The 14,996-nt window shown below is 43.5% G+C and overlaps 1 protein-coding gene across 3 annotated transcripts in view; it reads left to right on the top strand.

Annotated features, from left to right (window-relative positions):
- Nucleotides 1–14,281, top strand: part of ELP1 (elongator acetyltransferase complex subunit 1) — a 29,932-nt gene extending 15,651 nt beyond the window's left edge. For all 3 annotated transcript variants that reach the window (XM_068667275.1, XM_068667274.1, XM_068667276.1), the window contains 15 exons: nt 855–995; nt 2,146–2,231; nt 2,856–3,004; nt 3,841–3,964; nt 4,471–4,568; nt 5,698–5,899; nt 7,274–7,335; nt 7,848–7,910; nt 8,055–8,115; nt 8,935–9,048; nt 9,764–9,875; nt 11,009–11,136; nt 11,528–11,682; nt 12,883–12,961; nt 13,407–14,281. In XM_068667275.1, the coding sequence (XP_068523376.1) occupies nt 855–995; nt 2,146–2,231; nt 2,856–3,004; nt 3,841–3,964; nt 4,471–4,568; nt 5,698–5,899; nt 7,274–7,335; nt 7,848–7,910; nt 8,055–8,115; nt 8,935–9,048; nt 9,764–9,875; nt 11,009–11,136; nt 11,528–11,682; nt 12,883–12,961; nt 13,407–13,474 (1,642 nt within the window). In that variant the 3' untranslated portion in view covers nt 13,475–14,281. The remainder of the gene's footprint in view (nt 1–854; nt 996–2,145; nt 2,232–2,855; nt 3,005–3,840; nt 3,965–4,470; nt 4,569–5,697; nt 5,900–7,273; nt 7,336–7,847; nt 7,911–8,054; nt 8,116–8,934; nt 9,049–9,763; nt 9,876–11,008; nt 11,137–11,527; nt 11,683–12,882; nt 12,962–13,406) is intronic.
- Nucleotides 14,282–14,996: the final 715 nt, after the last annotated feature.

The raw sequence follows: 14,996 nt of genomic DNA, 5'->3' as shown, positions 1-14,996 counted from the left end.
TGTAATTGGTGGTGGATTGTTTTGACAAAGTATTGGCAGCTGTTCAGTTTCAGTGGAAGGACTCAAACAGAAATCTCATGTGCTGGGTCATAAAAACTCAAGTGAGCTCGGTTGTTTCAAGGACAGTAAGTGTATCTTTTGGAGAATTTCAACTTGGAGTCAATCATTACATTTCTCCACTAAGGGATTGTTAGGACACCATCTGCCTGCTTTGACTTGTCTGCTGGCTTTCTGTAGAAGGACAAATGTTGACAGAAAAGGTTTTGTACCCCTATAAAGAAAGGCATGACAGCCCTGTTTGTCTGAGACCTGAAGCCAAGATACTTGTTTAGATTCCCAAATCAGACATCCTGGTTTCTTTCTGAGGTTGAGTGACAAAGAGGTTTTAAAGCACTGGAAGCTTCAAGACTTCTCAGGCTTGCTGAAGTAATTTGTTTGGGAACTAGAGCTAACACTCGTCTTCTCTGTGTTTATTTTCAGTTTTGACCTGACCTTAAATCTTTGTCTAGAAGTAAAATCAAATTACGTAATTTTCAGAAGTGTTCTTTGCTCAATGCCTCCACAGTGGATTTAGTAGAATGCAGCTGTATCTTGAAAATATTACCTTCAAAGTTTTTTGTAACTACAGCAGCTCTGACCAGTTCTCGTTTTTTTTCAGTACCTCATTTGGCTAAGAATCAATTGGGATGGATAAGAGATGTTAGAGAGCTTTCTGGTAGTGTGGCAGATTGTTTGTCTGCACTGAATGACATATGAGCTATTTTGTTTCTGCGTACATTTCTGTGTTTTAATGTTACTGTCTTTGTGCTGAACTATGTGATGGACCAGACTGGTATTTGTGTCTTTTTATTTAGAGAGGAAGATTTCACAAAGAGCATGTACCCGACTCCGAATGGTAGCAGTAATGCTCAACCACGTCAGCATCTCGATCAGAAGAAAGTAAACCTTGTATGTGATATGATGAGAGTTGCCATGGAGCGTATTGACCCTGAAAAGTGAGCATTTGCTTATGGTGAAGGAACTACTAGAGAGATTTCTGTTAAATCACTAGCAGAAAAGCGAAGCTGTCCTTAATGTCAGTTATTTTGCTTTGGATCCCCTGAGGTGAACCTGTGCTCTGCAAAGCCTGTATCGCTGTACCTTCTATCTGCTGAGGATACTCTTCTGAAAAGCACAGCATCTAATAATTCCAGAGATAGCAAAATATCTTTTCCCTGAAGTATTAAAGAAATAGAGGCAGGACGCCTACGAGGGTTTGAAAACCACACAATTTAGGAACACTGTGTGACATGGGGGATGGAGGGAGATGAGCAAGATTGTCATCCCAGGGAAGTGCTGGCTTTATGGAGCAGATGGCATTTCAGAAAAACCTCAGCTGTTCTGTCTGAGACTGAATTATTTTTGTAAATCTTCAGCTGTATTTCTGAATGGTTACCTTTTTGTCACCATCCTCCTTGGATGAATTAAGACTAGACAAAAATTAAAGGGTGGGAAAATAGGATAATATCAGTGGTTGGTGAAGCAGTGTTAAATCCTGGGCAACTCACGTGTGAAACAGTGGATACAGCAGCAGCCAACAGTGGGTTGTTGCTGTACCTTAAAAACTAAGACACTTTACAGCAAACTGTGTTGGTAATCAAAGCATTTCCTTACACGGGAAACCTGTTTTGAAATAGTACATGTGAATAATATGAAAGTGGAAATAACCTCCTAGAAAGCTTTCATTTTTATTTAAAAAAAATAAAAAAGCCAAATTTAATCTGGAAAATTACACCCAGCAATCTGAGCTTTTTGATGGGTGTTACCTCTCCATTCATACTGGCTGGCATAGCAAGAAAGCTCATTCTACTCAAAACACACCTCCAGTCTTGCAATACGTTTGGGAAAATTTAATTTAAATTAAAAATAAATAAATAAATAAATTTAATTTAATCTAGTCTAATTTAAATTAAAAAAAAAAAAAACTAAACCTCTTTGGTATATTTGGTTCTCCTCTTGTTCTCTGTTTTCATTGAAAAAGCTTGAGTAGTTTTTTTCTTTCACAGAACTGTAGAATGGTTTGGGTTGGAAGGGACCTTTAAAGATGGTCTTTTCTTTAAAGAAAGTGTTGTCTCATTTTTTCATCTACTGCTTCTGTTTTTTTAGATACTGCCTATCAATACTGACAGCACATGTAAAGAAAAATCCTCCAGAACTGGAAATTGCTCTCCAGAAGGTTCATGATCTTCGAGGTGTTGTATCAGGAACACAAGAGTTGAAAATATGTGGAGTTTGAAGCTTTCATTGTTAGCATGGTTTACCCTGAAAATTATTTTAAGGTGGCTGTTTGTGGAGGTTGTCAGAAAAAGGAAATGTTCCTGAAACTAACTATGAAACTTGAAACTGCTGTTAATAGAACAGCAGTTTGTCAGCTAAGACGAGTAGTTTTGTACTTACCCTTCTTAGGTTTTGTGCTTACCCTTTGCTCATTCTTTGTCTAGGTATGTCAGCAGACAGGCAAGAACTGGAGCTGTTTTGTCTTTCAGCTCAGAACCGAGTTTCTCCCAGCATGGAGTAGGAGGTTTCTGTTCTAGGTCCTGGTGCCTCAAACTGTTAGACTGTGCTTTTATTCTGTGCTGATACTTCTGACTTGTCACCATAGCACACTGCATAAATTACTGTGCTTGGGATGTTTTTTGAAGCTGTGTGGGAAAGATTCTGCAAACAGCCAAGTAACCCCTCCTGCAAGGTGGAGTGAGCCATCAGTTTAGTGGTCTTTATGTGGTGTTTAAGGTTGTGCTAGATACTGCATCCATCCCTCAGACCAGTGTTCCACTGCTAATGATGTGACTGATGTTGTGTTTCTTTCATTACAGAGAGCATTTCTCCAAATGTCACAGCCGTGAGTGCAGAGGAAGCACTAAAATACCTGCTTTTCCTTGTGGATGTCAATGAATTGTATGATTACTCCCTGGGCACATATGACTTTGATTTAGTCATCATGGTGGCAGAAAAGTCTCAAAAGGTCTTGGTTTATAGTTTCAGTGAACAGTTTTTCTTTCCCAAAGGTTCCTTGTAGTTTGTGAGTCAGCCCACATGTTTTATTAGTCGTGGTTCTCTGCACAGGCAGGATTCCAGTTGCTCAGGTCCTCTGTGTGTTTGGGGTGATGCGAGGAACATGGCATGCCTCTGCATCTATTAGTACTTTCTGAGCACAATTTAGGGAACTTGTTTGTGCTCAGAGTGATACAGGTCTGTTCTAGAGCAGCACTGCAGAGTAGGGGAGGACTGTTGTCTACAGCATTGTGGCTGCATTCTAGTTCTGTACTCTTTCAGTTTTTGCTTAGTTGGTGGTGGCTACAACAATAGTGTGTATCTTCCAGCATCTGTAACTTGAAGTTTCAATGAAAATCCCCGTCGGGATCTTCATAGAGTTTCCTGGTGTTACAGCAGAGCCTGTTGCCTGTCAATTAAAACATCCTCTTTGTGTTAACGGGCTTAAAACACAGGAATGTGATTTTCATGACTTCTGGTGTGGAAGATACGAGGCAGCTGTATAAAGGCAAATTTACATATGATAATAGCTAATAGTAAACAATATTCGGTGTGATGCATATCAAATACGTGGGACTTTTAAGTATCAATAGTATCTGGATACTGCTGAAGTTTGTGGGTGAGCCTGGTAATTTAAGTTACCAGGCAAGAGTACATACACAGAATTGATTCTCCAGGATGACTTACATTTTAATGAGAAATTTTCTTTAGTGTGTTATAGTTTAAAATTTGAGGCTGTCAGCTGTTGAAGATGGGGGGTGAATCTTATCAGACTAACTAAGCTGCTGTTTTTATTATTCTTCACAGGACCCAAAAGAATACTTACCCTTCTTAAATACTCTCCAGAAGATGGAGACCAATTATCAGCGGTACACCATAGACAAACATTTGAAGAGATATGCAAAAGCTCTTGGACACCTCAGCAAATGTGGTAGGTGTCCTGCACATGCAGCATCTCTAAGAAATTCTGTAGTAGAACATTTTTGTTTCAAAGAATCTTTGGGGGGAAATAGCTGAAGAAGGAGAATTTCACAAGGTCATCTTCTCTCCCGGTAATGCTTGGCTAACTTTTTCTCCATAGTTTTTGTAGTGTAGCTTGGTGCAGGGAGAAAGGTGGGCATGTGTTTACTGTCCTGTGATCGTGAAGCATAAGCCTTTGTTTTCTTCCAGTTGCTGTTGACTTTTCCCCAGTTAACTCTGCTGGCAAAAGTGAAGCAAACCTTAAGAAAGTGAATCCCTTGGGTTTAGAGTGATAGAGTAGGTGCACTTACGACTTTGCACTAAAGCACCTCTTAATAAAAGGTTCTTAATAAAATGCTAAAAAAAAAAATGCTATAAAAAAAAAGCTTCTTAATAAAATGAACCCAGACTGGCGGGGGTCCGTGAGAGTCATGTACTTTCTCTTTTGTTGCTACAAAAAATAAAATATCTCTGCAGGTCCTGAACACTTTTCTGAGTTTCTGAACTTGGTGAAAGATCAGAATCTGTATTGTGAAGCCTTGAAGCTGTACGCCTCCAGCACTCAGGAGTACAAGGTGTGTAAGCATGTGTAGCATGCAGGTTTTTAATTCTCTCACATAGTTGTTTGCATATCCCCCGCACCTTGAGTGAGGGCAGGAGTGAGACAACAGTCACTTGCATTCAGGTTTTGTAGGGCGTTGCTCCTCCTGTGTTGTCTGAGACCTTTCTCCAACATACCTGGAATTACTCTTAGCACTGAGCCTGCTAGGTCTGGTCATTGAAAGAGTGGCTGTTACTTCTTTGATCTCATGTCCAAGAGAGCACCTGGGAGTTTGGTTTCTGCTGCGCTGTCTTGTGGTGTACTCATCTTGATGTTTGTGATATAGGTTTTCTGTGTAGCACTTGCAGGTTGCATGGGGACATTTTGTTGTCTGTAAAGTATTCTGGAGAGCGTTAGAGAGCTTGAGGCACTCTTAGGTGTGCCCTTTTCTAGTATGTAGGGTCCCTTGCAGATTTCAATACTGAAGAACTGTAGCTTGCCCAAGGCTATTGTCAAATGTAAATGAATGCATTTAATTTAGATTTTTTTTTTAAGTACACAACAAACAAGCCTTTGTAAAAGAAGTTGGTGAAGAAGTAAGAAGGGCGATGCAGAAACTTGCCTTTCTGCAGCAAAGTAAACGTAGAAAGGTCTCTCTCAAGAGAGATTTATTTCTGGCTTAATATGGAGTCTTTTCTTCTTTCTGTATTACTCCAGTCAAATATATCATCCCCTTCTTGATATAGATTGTGAGCTTTGAATAGTCTGGAGAAGCTGCACGTATTGATTTTGAACAGCCTGTGCCTACAGAGTTTGAAGGCCTGCACCCTCCCTTGCCCCAGTCTTTGACTCCTAGGGTGACATGGTTCAGGGAGACCTAATAAAAATTACTAGTTGGAGTAGGGAAGAAGGGGCTGATTTCCTGCAGTTTGTAGGTTACCCAGCTTCAGAAGTTAGGTATTTCCTTATGTCTCTTACTTTAGTACTGTATGAAAAGTCTGTGTGCTGATCAAAATCCTTCAGCTGATAAAAAGTTTGAAATGAGGTAGAATATTGTGCTTGGAGGTTCCTCAGGGGATGATGTCCATTTAATTCTCACTAGTGTAGGACTGCTGCTGACTCCACAGCTGATTTCTTACTTCTCTTTTGTCCCTGTCTTGCAGGATATCAGCGATGCATATGGGGAGTATTTGATTCAGAAACAGCTTTATGAACAGGCTGCACTGATATTTGCTCGGGCTGGCATCTTTGCAAAAGCACTCGATGCATTTCTGAGCAGTGGCAGCTGGCAGCAAGCCCTGTGCATGGCTTCACGGCTTGGTTACACAACGGATAAGCTGTCCAGCCTGGCACAGAGCATGGCAGGTAGGCTTTGAGAGGGTGGAGGTGAGCAGACCAAAACTGGCTGCTTTTATTTCTCGTTCGTTCTGATTTTTCATTAAAATCAGAGAAAACTTTGGTCTTCAGTGTTTTTCTTAAAGGACTGTAATTCCCATGGGTTTGTGTGATTGCACATCACCTTTGTTTCTCACAGGAACCAAAAGATGCTGGGGCTGAGCTGGTTGGCACCCCAGAGTTGCTGAGCTAGTTGTGGCCTTGGCTACCCGGGGCTGACTGGTTCTTGCATTTTCCTTGCAACCTGTTGCTTAACTGCTGTTCCAGATTGTTTCCGTGGTTAACCTCAGGGAATGGAGATTTTTTAAAGCATCTGACATGACTGAGTCCTTCAGATGTTGTTCACACAGATATTGCCTAGTCACAGACTGTAAAGGCTGTTGCAGAATTTGGTGCTCCATCTTCATGTTTTCTCCGTAATGCCTGCTAGCGGTCAGGACAGGCAGGTACACATAAAGCTACGTGTGGTCCTACTGCTGAAAAAAAAGATGGGTTGTCTTAAAAGTTTGTGCTCACTAAGAAACATGAGGCTTCATGCATGAGATGTGTCGTGAGCCTGGCACGTATTTCAGCAAGAAAATGGAGCATAATCCTGGGTTTTGCTGTACTTAGAGGCAGAGTTTATGAAGAACCCCTTAAACAGTGGGAATGGCTTCTGGGAGTAGTCTTATATTCCAGTATTTTCTTTTTCTATCACTTAATGCAGTTTGGATCCTTCATGACTTGCCTTTAACGCTTTTTCTAGTGCCCCTCTTAAATCACAACTGTAGTTTAGCAGGATGAGCACAGATAAGCTGTCTTCAATGCAATTTGCTTAGGTAATTTCTTCCTTTTTTTTTTTTTTCTTGGCCCTGTGTATCATTTTCTCACTTATACCTTAGCAGAAAAGCCAGTGCTAAAGCTGGTCCTAAGTTTTAAGAGACCATAAGTCCTGAATCCCATAGGTTTGATGCTTCCTGGTTATACCACAGAGAGCAACAGACATAATTCTCCCAGCAGATACTGAGACTGTGATACACTGAAGCTTTAAAGAGAGATTTCCTGTTTACATCCTGCCTTCCTCCACTTAGGGGACTCTTCACAATTTCTGTCTAAAACTGTAGGGGAGAGGTTCTTCAAGTGCCTATGAGAGACAAGAATCATCAATTTCACAAGCAACTGGCTGATGATGATACAGGTTAATGAATTCTCGACATCAGGCAGCCCTTCTTTTTATCATGCAGATTAAATAAGTGTCTGAGCAGGTAGAAGGTGCTACAGTGAGTGGGATGTTCCTGTACTTTATTGTTTTGTAGTCGAAAATCCAGCTGCTCCTGAAAAGCTGAACTCCACCTTTTCTCATAGGAAAACTGGTTGAACAGAGAAGGCATGCGGAGGCAGCCATGCTCCTGGAGCAGTACGCTCAGGTAATGTGCCTCTCCTGTCTGTGCCCCAGCAATATCCTCTGTCCAAGATACACTCCATCTTTTATTTTCTCTGTTCTCCTGGGCTGCATGTGACTCCGTATGGGCTGACTACAGGACAGTCTGTGCCATGAGTTCGTTTCGGAATGGCAGAGAAGGTCTGGGTGATGCAGCAATCAGAGTAGATGAATGCTGTGTCCCCAGGTTTTCTACTCATGAAGTTACTTCTGCTTTGGTATGAAAAGGTTCAGAAAGCTGAAGTATGAGTGCTGGAATAAAGAAGTATGAGTTCCAGAGGGACTTTCCCTTCAAAAGGGGCTTTTGTTGTGTGTGTTTGTTTTGTTTTGTTTACTTTTAATGAGAGCTTTTTGTTTGTGTCAGCACTCCAAGGTACTGGGCACAGTACCTTGTACTATTCTTGTGACTGATGTTCCTGAGTAGAAGCACGCATCATGTAGGTGCTACCCAAATGCGTACTACTAGCATCAGTAGCAGCAGGTGCTCTGTCTTTCCAGGACTATGAAGAGGCTGTTCTCCTCCTTCTAGAAGGGGCTTTGTGGGAAGAAGCTTTAAGACTGGTAAGGAATTTCAAATCTCAAGAACCAGAAATACTGTCTGGATAGCAAGAAGTGGATATAACTATTTTTTTTAAGAGTGCAAGAACAGGGATGGAGTCCAGGTTAGATCTCCAAATAATATCTTGTTTCCTTTTCCTGATTCAGATTCACAAGTATGATAGGCTGGATATCTTGGAGACCAACTTCAAACCTGCCGTCCTGGAAGGTAAATCTGTGCACAAACCTGAAACTTTACTGTGCTGTGGAGGTGGAAGGAGGTCTTCGCTGGGCCTGTGGGAAGCCATAGCACACTCGTACTGGAAGCTGTATGGAAGGATGCTTTGATTCTGCCCAGCTGATGTTGGCCAGTTAGCTGCATTTGGCAGCATTCTACTGAATATTTGAAGCTCTGCAGTTGCCGTAGGCTCTTTTCAGTTTAGTTAAGCTTTTGAGCTTTTTCAGACTTCACAGTCACAGACTGCAAAGGAGTAGGTGTTTACATGTCTATGAACAAGGAAAACAGCCCTTGTTCTAGCACATAAATGTGTGGTGGCAGATTTATGGGCTATGAAAACTGCTGTTTGTTAAAGAAGCTCTTTTGAAAATATTATTTGATACCAGTATTCTCTCTTCAGCCCCGGAAGATGTTTGATAGCTGTCAGATGTTCTTTGTTCTCATGCTATGGGCAATAGGCTATGTGAGTTCAGCGATATTTTTGTTTAGCTTGAACCTAATTAATGTAAAGAGATGCGTTCACAGAGCTTTCTTCTCTTCCTGTATTTGAAACAGACTCCTGTTCCAGAGATGCTTGTCTAGCCAGTTGGTTCTTTCTGCACCCAGCTACATTTAAGTTTGGTGTGCTCTTGTACTACTAGCTTTGAATTTCCTTCTGCTTGAGTCCTTTTGGGTGCTTTACACCTGACTTCCAAGGTGCTTGAAGGACTGTGTTTCTTCAAGCTTCTTGTGTAAGAATGCTCTTCTGACTCCCTTGTACAAATGTTCATGTTCTTACCTTGGATCTGATCTTTTTTTGTTATTGAGCAGCCCAGAAAAGTCAGCTGATGTTCCTAGATTCTCAGAAAACAGCATTTCTTCGCCATAAGAGTCGCCTGCAGGTAGTCCGAGAGCTGAAGGAGAAGGCTAGCGAGAGCCTGCATGGTTTGTATTGAAATGCATATGACTTTCTTCTGCATAAGTAACTGTGATCATCCCCTTTTTTTAATTTTGTGGTTCTCATTTACCCTGATGGAGCTGCGGTGTACCCTCTTGTAGCTCCAGTGGTATCTACCACCCCAGAAACAGCATTCTTCTCACCTCACCCCTTGCACCATAGTTGAGGTGCAATTGTTTGACCTTGACCCATTCCATTAAGAGCTTTATTTTCGCTGCTATCTGTGTCACAGCTTTCCTGGGATAAGAATGCTAAACACAACTGAGAGCACTTCAGAATGAGACGGCACTGTCTCCACAATGGCAGCTTGCCTGGGTCAGACCGTGCTCAGCACATCCTTTGTGCTGAGTACCTCCTAGGCATACTCACCTGCAAGAACACACTGGCTTCGGGAAAGTTTTCTGAAAGCAGAACATTCTGTCCTGGTCCAGATCTGCTGCACTGAGATTGTCATCCCTCTGAGTGTGCCATTGAATAATCACAGTCCCTGCCAAGGCAGAGGAGCTGCGCTCTTCTCACAATTTCTCTTTCTTCTTGTGTGCAGGCTGAGTGGCTGAGAGCCGCAGGGCCCTGGTGCACCGACAGGTAGAACGAATCTGCCCAGGCTGCTTTTGCAGAAAGCCACATAGGTTACCCAGAGAGAAGGCTTGGAATAACTGTGACCTTTTTCCATGCTGTGACAGTTGTTAATGTGTTTTGCAGATTATGAAATGCCAAATTGCCCAGAATTGGATCTTTTCTCTGAAACCAGCAGTGTTGTGACAGCTAGCGACATGAACAGCAAATACTCACACAGCAATTCAAGAATATCAGCGTAGGTATCTGCTTCCAAATTAGATGGTGGCTGCCCTGGCATCAGCCTTTATTTGGGAGGGCAGTTTGCTCATGTTTGGCATGCTCTTCCTAGCAGCTCTACATGCCTTGAAACTGTTTTAATTACAAGCATTTCTTGGTTATTTAACTCTTGTTGGAGGGGAGAGAGCAGAAAATGCCAGAAGCTAGTAGTGCAGCAGGAACTGAATGCCCAGCAGAGGAGCTGTGAGCACAGGCTCTGTGCAGGAGCTGGCTCTGTAGGCAGCTGGCACGTTGCCAGAATAGCTGGCTGTGGGAGTTTTGACACAGGAAGTAGGCAGAGTTTCTCAAACATTAACAGCTTGTGCTCTTTGTCTTAAGCTTTGCATTTTAATAGTTGGGGCTCATTATATAATTTCATACCTGTTCTCTTCCCACAGTGAGCTTCTGTGTTGCTTTTGAGTGCTCTTCATAATATAAGCTGCGGTGTGGGGCGGGCTGTGTTAAAGGTTGGTGTAGTTTGTGGGGCCACTTCTGGACTCCCTAGTTGAAATCTTGAAAAGATAGAGCTGTGGAAAAAAGATGTTTTTTTTCAGGTCACTTTCTGTGCCTCAGGTGAAAAGAGAATGCAACCATAGTATTCAGCATATCTGTGTCAGAGTGTGCTGATCATTTTGGGTCATTAGGTAACTAATATTGGCCTCTGATTAGAAGTTGTTTCCCCGTGGAAATGGGCCAGGAGCTGGGCTGTGTTAGTGCACGGCTTGTGGAGATAGCAGAAATTAAAATGTGCACAGGCAAGCACAGACGATGGCACCGAACTGTTCCAAGTGCAGTTCACTTTTGCCTGCTAGCGACTGTTGTCAACCAATTTACCCTACTTTGTGCTTAGAATGATGCTTTGACCTTGCTGGAACACAAAGCAGTTGTGTTTGTAGAAGAGAAACTGTAGCACAGCTTCCCAGCCCAGCTACCAACTTGTGTTTCAATACTGATGCAAAGATGCATCAGCTAACATACAGACAGACCCTTTTTACTGGAGAGACTAAGGGCTTAGGTAACAAGTTGCATGCGTGCTGTTGACATATCTTCAAATTCACCCTGTTACAGCTAATCCTGTTGCACACAGCAGAATTAAGCATCCTTCTTTTCCAGGCGATCCTCAAAGAACCGGCGCAAGGCTGAACGCAAGAGATACAGCTTGAAGGAGGGGAGTCCTTTTGAAGATGTGGCCCTTCTGGAAGTCCTGGGAGAAAGCATCCATGCTGTTGAGAATGTGAAAGGTAGGATGGCAGTGATCTTAATCCACTCTCCAGCTTGTGAGCGCGGCCAACCTCCTGCTCTTCATAGGTATGCTGAGGAGAGGAGCTTCACAGTGAATAAAACTGTCTGTGGTGGACTTTTATTCAGTTCATCTTCCTCTGCCAGGTGGAATAACTAATAGTGTGAGCTCTCCTCATTTGAAATTTTGGGAGCAGGTAAGTGAGGACCTGTCAGTGCCATGAGAGGTTTAGCTCACATTTTGTACTCAGGCGCTCTAGCAGTTGGGTGGGGACAAGGAACCAGTTCTGATTTGTTGCTCCCTGTCCTGTATCTCGATACCAGAGCAATACAGCTGTTTATTTCACATTCCTATGTTAAATATCATTGCTTGGTATTCTGTTCACTCTCCAGGAGATGTACACATCCTTCTGAAGCAGCTTGTACTGTTTGGTTTTGATGAGCAAGCTGTGGGACTGCAGCAAGTCCTCGAAGAGGTTTTGCAGCTGATGGAAACCTCGATCCCAGAAATCTGGACTCCAGATGTGCAGCAGAGTTCTCTCAACCCGGTCCGTGCTCATCTGCAATACTTTTGATGCCTGCTGTACAATACCAAGTAATTGGTAGTGCTTTGCATTCTCCAGCAAAGAACACAGAATCTTTCCCTGGCACTCCAGTTCTGCCCCTTTTTCTACAGACTTTAAGTAGATGCAATGTGTAGTACATTATAGAAGTGCTGCAACTTCTGAATCAGTACGCCCTAGATACGTGTGACAGATACAGCCTGCTGTGTCTGTCCCACTGAATACCGTGTTGGACATGATCATATCCTATAGGGCATGTGTTAATTTGTCCTCATGACTTCTTTTCATAAGCTCTTCCTTAAGCAATTTCCAGAACAAAGGAACACTCTTTTCTTTTCCAGCCCTGTTGGTTGAAGTGTTAGCATAGCTTTTATGTAGTGAAATAGTGGTTGTCCATACCATTATTGTGAGATGAAAAGCAAACAGATTGGTCAATTTGATCTGAACCAGAGTATCATAAAAAGTATACTGCAAAAAGGTGAGTTTTATCAAGCTCCTAAGCTTCAGCTTAACACAGAACCAGGAAATCATGAGGACTATACTAGGTCCTGTCCAAAGTAAAAGTCTTTCTCTGTAATGAGTAGTTTCTGAGCATTCAAGGTGAACACAAGATGTCCCCCAGTATCTTTTCCCTTGCCACTGATTAATCTGTCCATTTAAGGGGAGATTAAAACTGCTGAATGTGGTTGTAGGAGCTGAGGCTCCCCAATGAACTTCAAATGTTGCTGATTCTGTAATGAAAGTAGTCCTGCCGATTCATGACACTTAGAATCACAGAATCATTAATGTTGGAAAAGCCCTCCAAGATCATCAGGTCCAACCATCCCCCTGCCACCGATGTCACCCACTAAACCATGTCCCTAAGCACCACGCCCAACCCTTCCTTGAACGCCTCCAGGCACAGTGACTCTATCACTTGAAGTGCTGCAAAGAAGTAAGTGCTGAGATGAAAGTTCTGTATTCCGAATGTTGACCCAAAGCAGTTCTTTCTGCCTCTCTGTCTGCTTTTCTGAGACATTTCTGGGCTTTGATCCTGTATTCCTGATCGCTTTGAGCGGTGGGGTCTCCTGCAGCCAGCTGCTTTTGCTCCTGGAGTCTAGCCTATCAGCAGTTTTCTTTGTAGGCAGCCGTGCTCTCAGCCTTCCTCTGTACAGGTTGGAACATGGGTATTACTTCTCCATACAGGTCCTGGGTCCCAATTCAACTGCTAACAGCATTATGGCTGCCTATCAGCAGAAGAGGATGCTGGCTCCTGTTGTACAAGGTTAGTTCTGGCTCTGGGTTAGGTGTGGGTGTGAGATGTCAGCAAGGCCAGCGAGCACTGAGGCTCTTCAAGCATTGACACCTGCCAACAGCCGCGGCGTTTCTTCAGCTGTAGGAGTTTATTGCTTTACCTTACGGTGTCATCTTCCTCACGACAAGTGAGCAGTCTTCTTAACAAGGTTTTATTTTCTCTGAAGTCCTGCATTAAAACTACTGCCTGAATTGCCCTCTTCCCCATTAGTCCTCAGTTCTCTTCCCATCTTCCTTTACTACTCCTGGAACTGCCAGGAAAAAGTCCTCCAGCAGACTCCTGGCTGTGAACACAATGTTAAGGACTTCTCAGTGTTATCTGATGGAAAAGAAAGCAAATTAATTAGTTGACAGGTCCCAGAGAAACTGCATTGCTGGTACCCTGTGCTCTGACATTTCTTCTCTTTGCCTTTCAGATCCAGAGCTACTCATTCCACCAAAACTCAATAAAAATCTACAGTGGAAACTGCATCTTCTGCAGTAACTAAAAGCCAAGGAATCCTAGAGGACTCTGAACTGTTACTTTTCATTATTATTTCATTACACCCTTATATAAAACCATTGTTGTCCTGCCGTTCCTGCTCTGTTGCTCATGGGGCTGTCCCTGCAGGCGATTAAGCTGTGCCTGTGACCCATACTGCATCGTGCTAGTTGTGACAGCCGCTTGCATCCCACAGCAGAGCTTGTGTGCAGGGGTGGGGAGTAGCAGGCTGTGCAGATCTGAAGGCTGCTGACTGAACCCAACACATGCCACCACTGTGCCCTCACTTCCAGGTGAAGCAAACCCACGAGTGCCCAGCGGGTGCTTTTCTCTTCATCACACTTCCTCCCGTGGCTGGTACAGTACCTACCGTGAGGGCAGGTCACGTCTTAAGCTGCTCAGCCTGGCTTAGAGATCTCACCAGTAAGCCTGTACTAGTGTCAAACTGCAGCTGGTAACCAAGTAAGTTATGTTTCCTCTGCTGAAGTTGAGTGTTGGTAATAGCAGATTTTCATCAGAATCACTTTGTTGCATTAGAGTGAACCCCGCATTACTGACAGCCATTACTGCCCTGCTGATCGTGCACCAGGGACATCTTGGGTACGTGAAAACATGGGAAAAAAAGCTGGGGAGGGATACTTGTGTTGGTGTTGCACGCTGCTGGGTAATGCTACCCCAGTTATCTGTGCTTGATGCTGCTGTGTGGCACTGGCAGGTGAGCAGCTGTGCCCTCTGTGCTGTTGCAGAACAGTTTCAGATGGAAACTGATGTGTAAATTCATACCTGAGGATTAAACTTTCCTACAGAATACTTCTGCAATCTGGCCCGAGAAGTAACAGCACCGGTGTGGGGAGCAGAGGAAGGGGACAAGCTCTGCGGATGAGGCTGGTGCTTTCAGTGGAAGCAGCATTGCTCCACCCACCCCAGCCCTTCCTCTCAGTTAATTTTGGCCTGGCAGCTTTGTGTTCAATGCAGTTCAATGCACCATGGGAAGAATGCCAGCACCAACGTAATGACTGTCTATTGTATCTGCTGCGTTCTGCATGCATGGCATTAATGTGTCTGGTGCTGCAGGTTGTTGTTTCCTTGGTGTGGGAGCTCCGTCATGTTGGGGTGGCCGCATGAGCCTGCACTGTGCTGGCTTGGGATGGTTGGAGTGCAGTGGAAAAGCAATCCTTTGTCAGCGTTATATAAGCTTTGGAGCGGTTTTACTTCCATCTGTTCTGAGTTACATGGCCTCTTTGGGTGGTGTGGGGATGGCTCGAGCCTGTTTTCGAGCATTGTGATGAGGCTGGAAAGGAGGTTGTACGAACACAAAGCCTGAAGGCAGCAAAACACATGGACAGCTGCAGTGGATAGCAGCTTTTTACTGGGCTTGGGTCTTCAAGCTGGTAGCAAAATCTAGTCCAAAGTGACACGGAAACCACTTTCTGATCAGGGAAATAAGTGATGAAGTCTGCGGTCCTCTCCAGTTCTGGCCCTGCAACTGAAATGTGGCATTGACACTGCTGATGCCTGACACTTC

The sequence above is a fragment of the Anas acuta genome, chromosome Z (assembly GCF_963932015.1).
Source record: "Anas acuta chromosome Z, bAnaAcu1.1, whole genome shotgun sequence".
In the NCBI taxonomy this organism is placed as follows: domain Eukaryota; kingdom Metazoa; phylum Chordata; class Aves; order Anseriformes; family Anatidae; genus Anas; species Anas acuta.
This window is presented reverse-complemented; position numbering and strand designations above follow the sequence as displayed.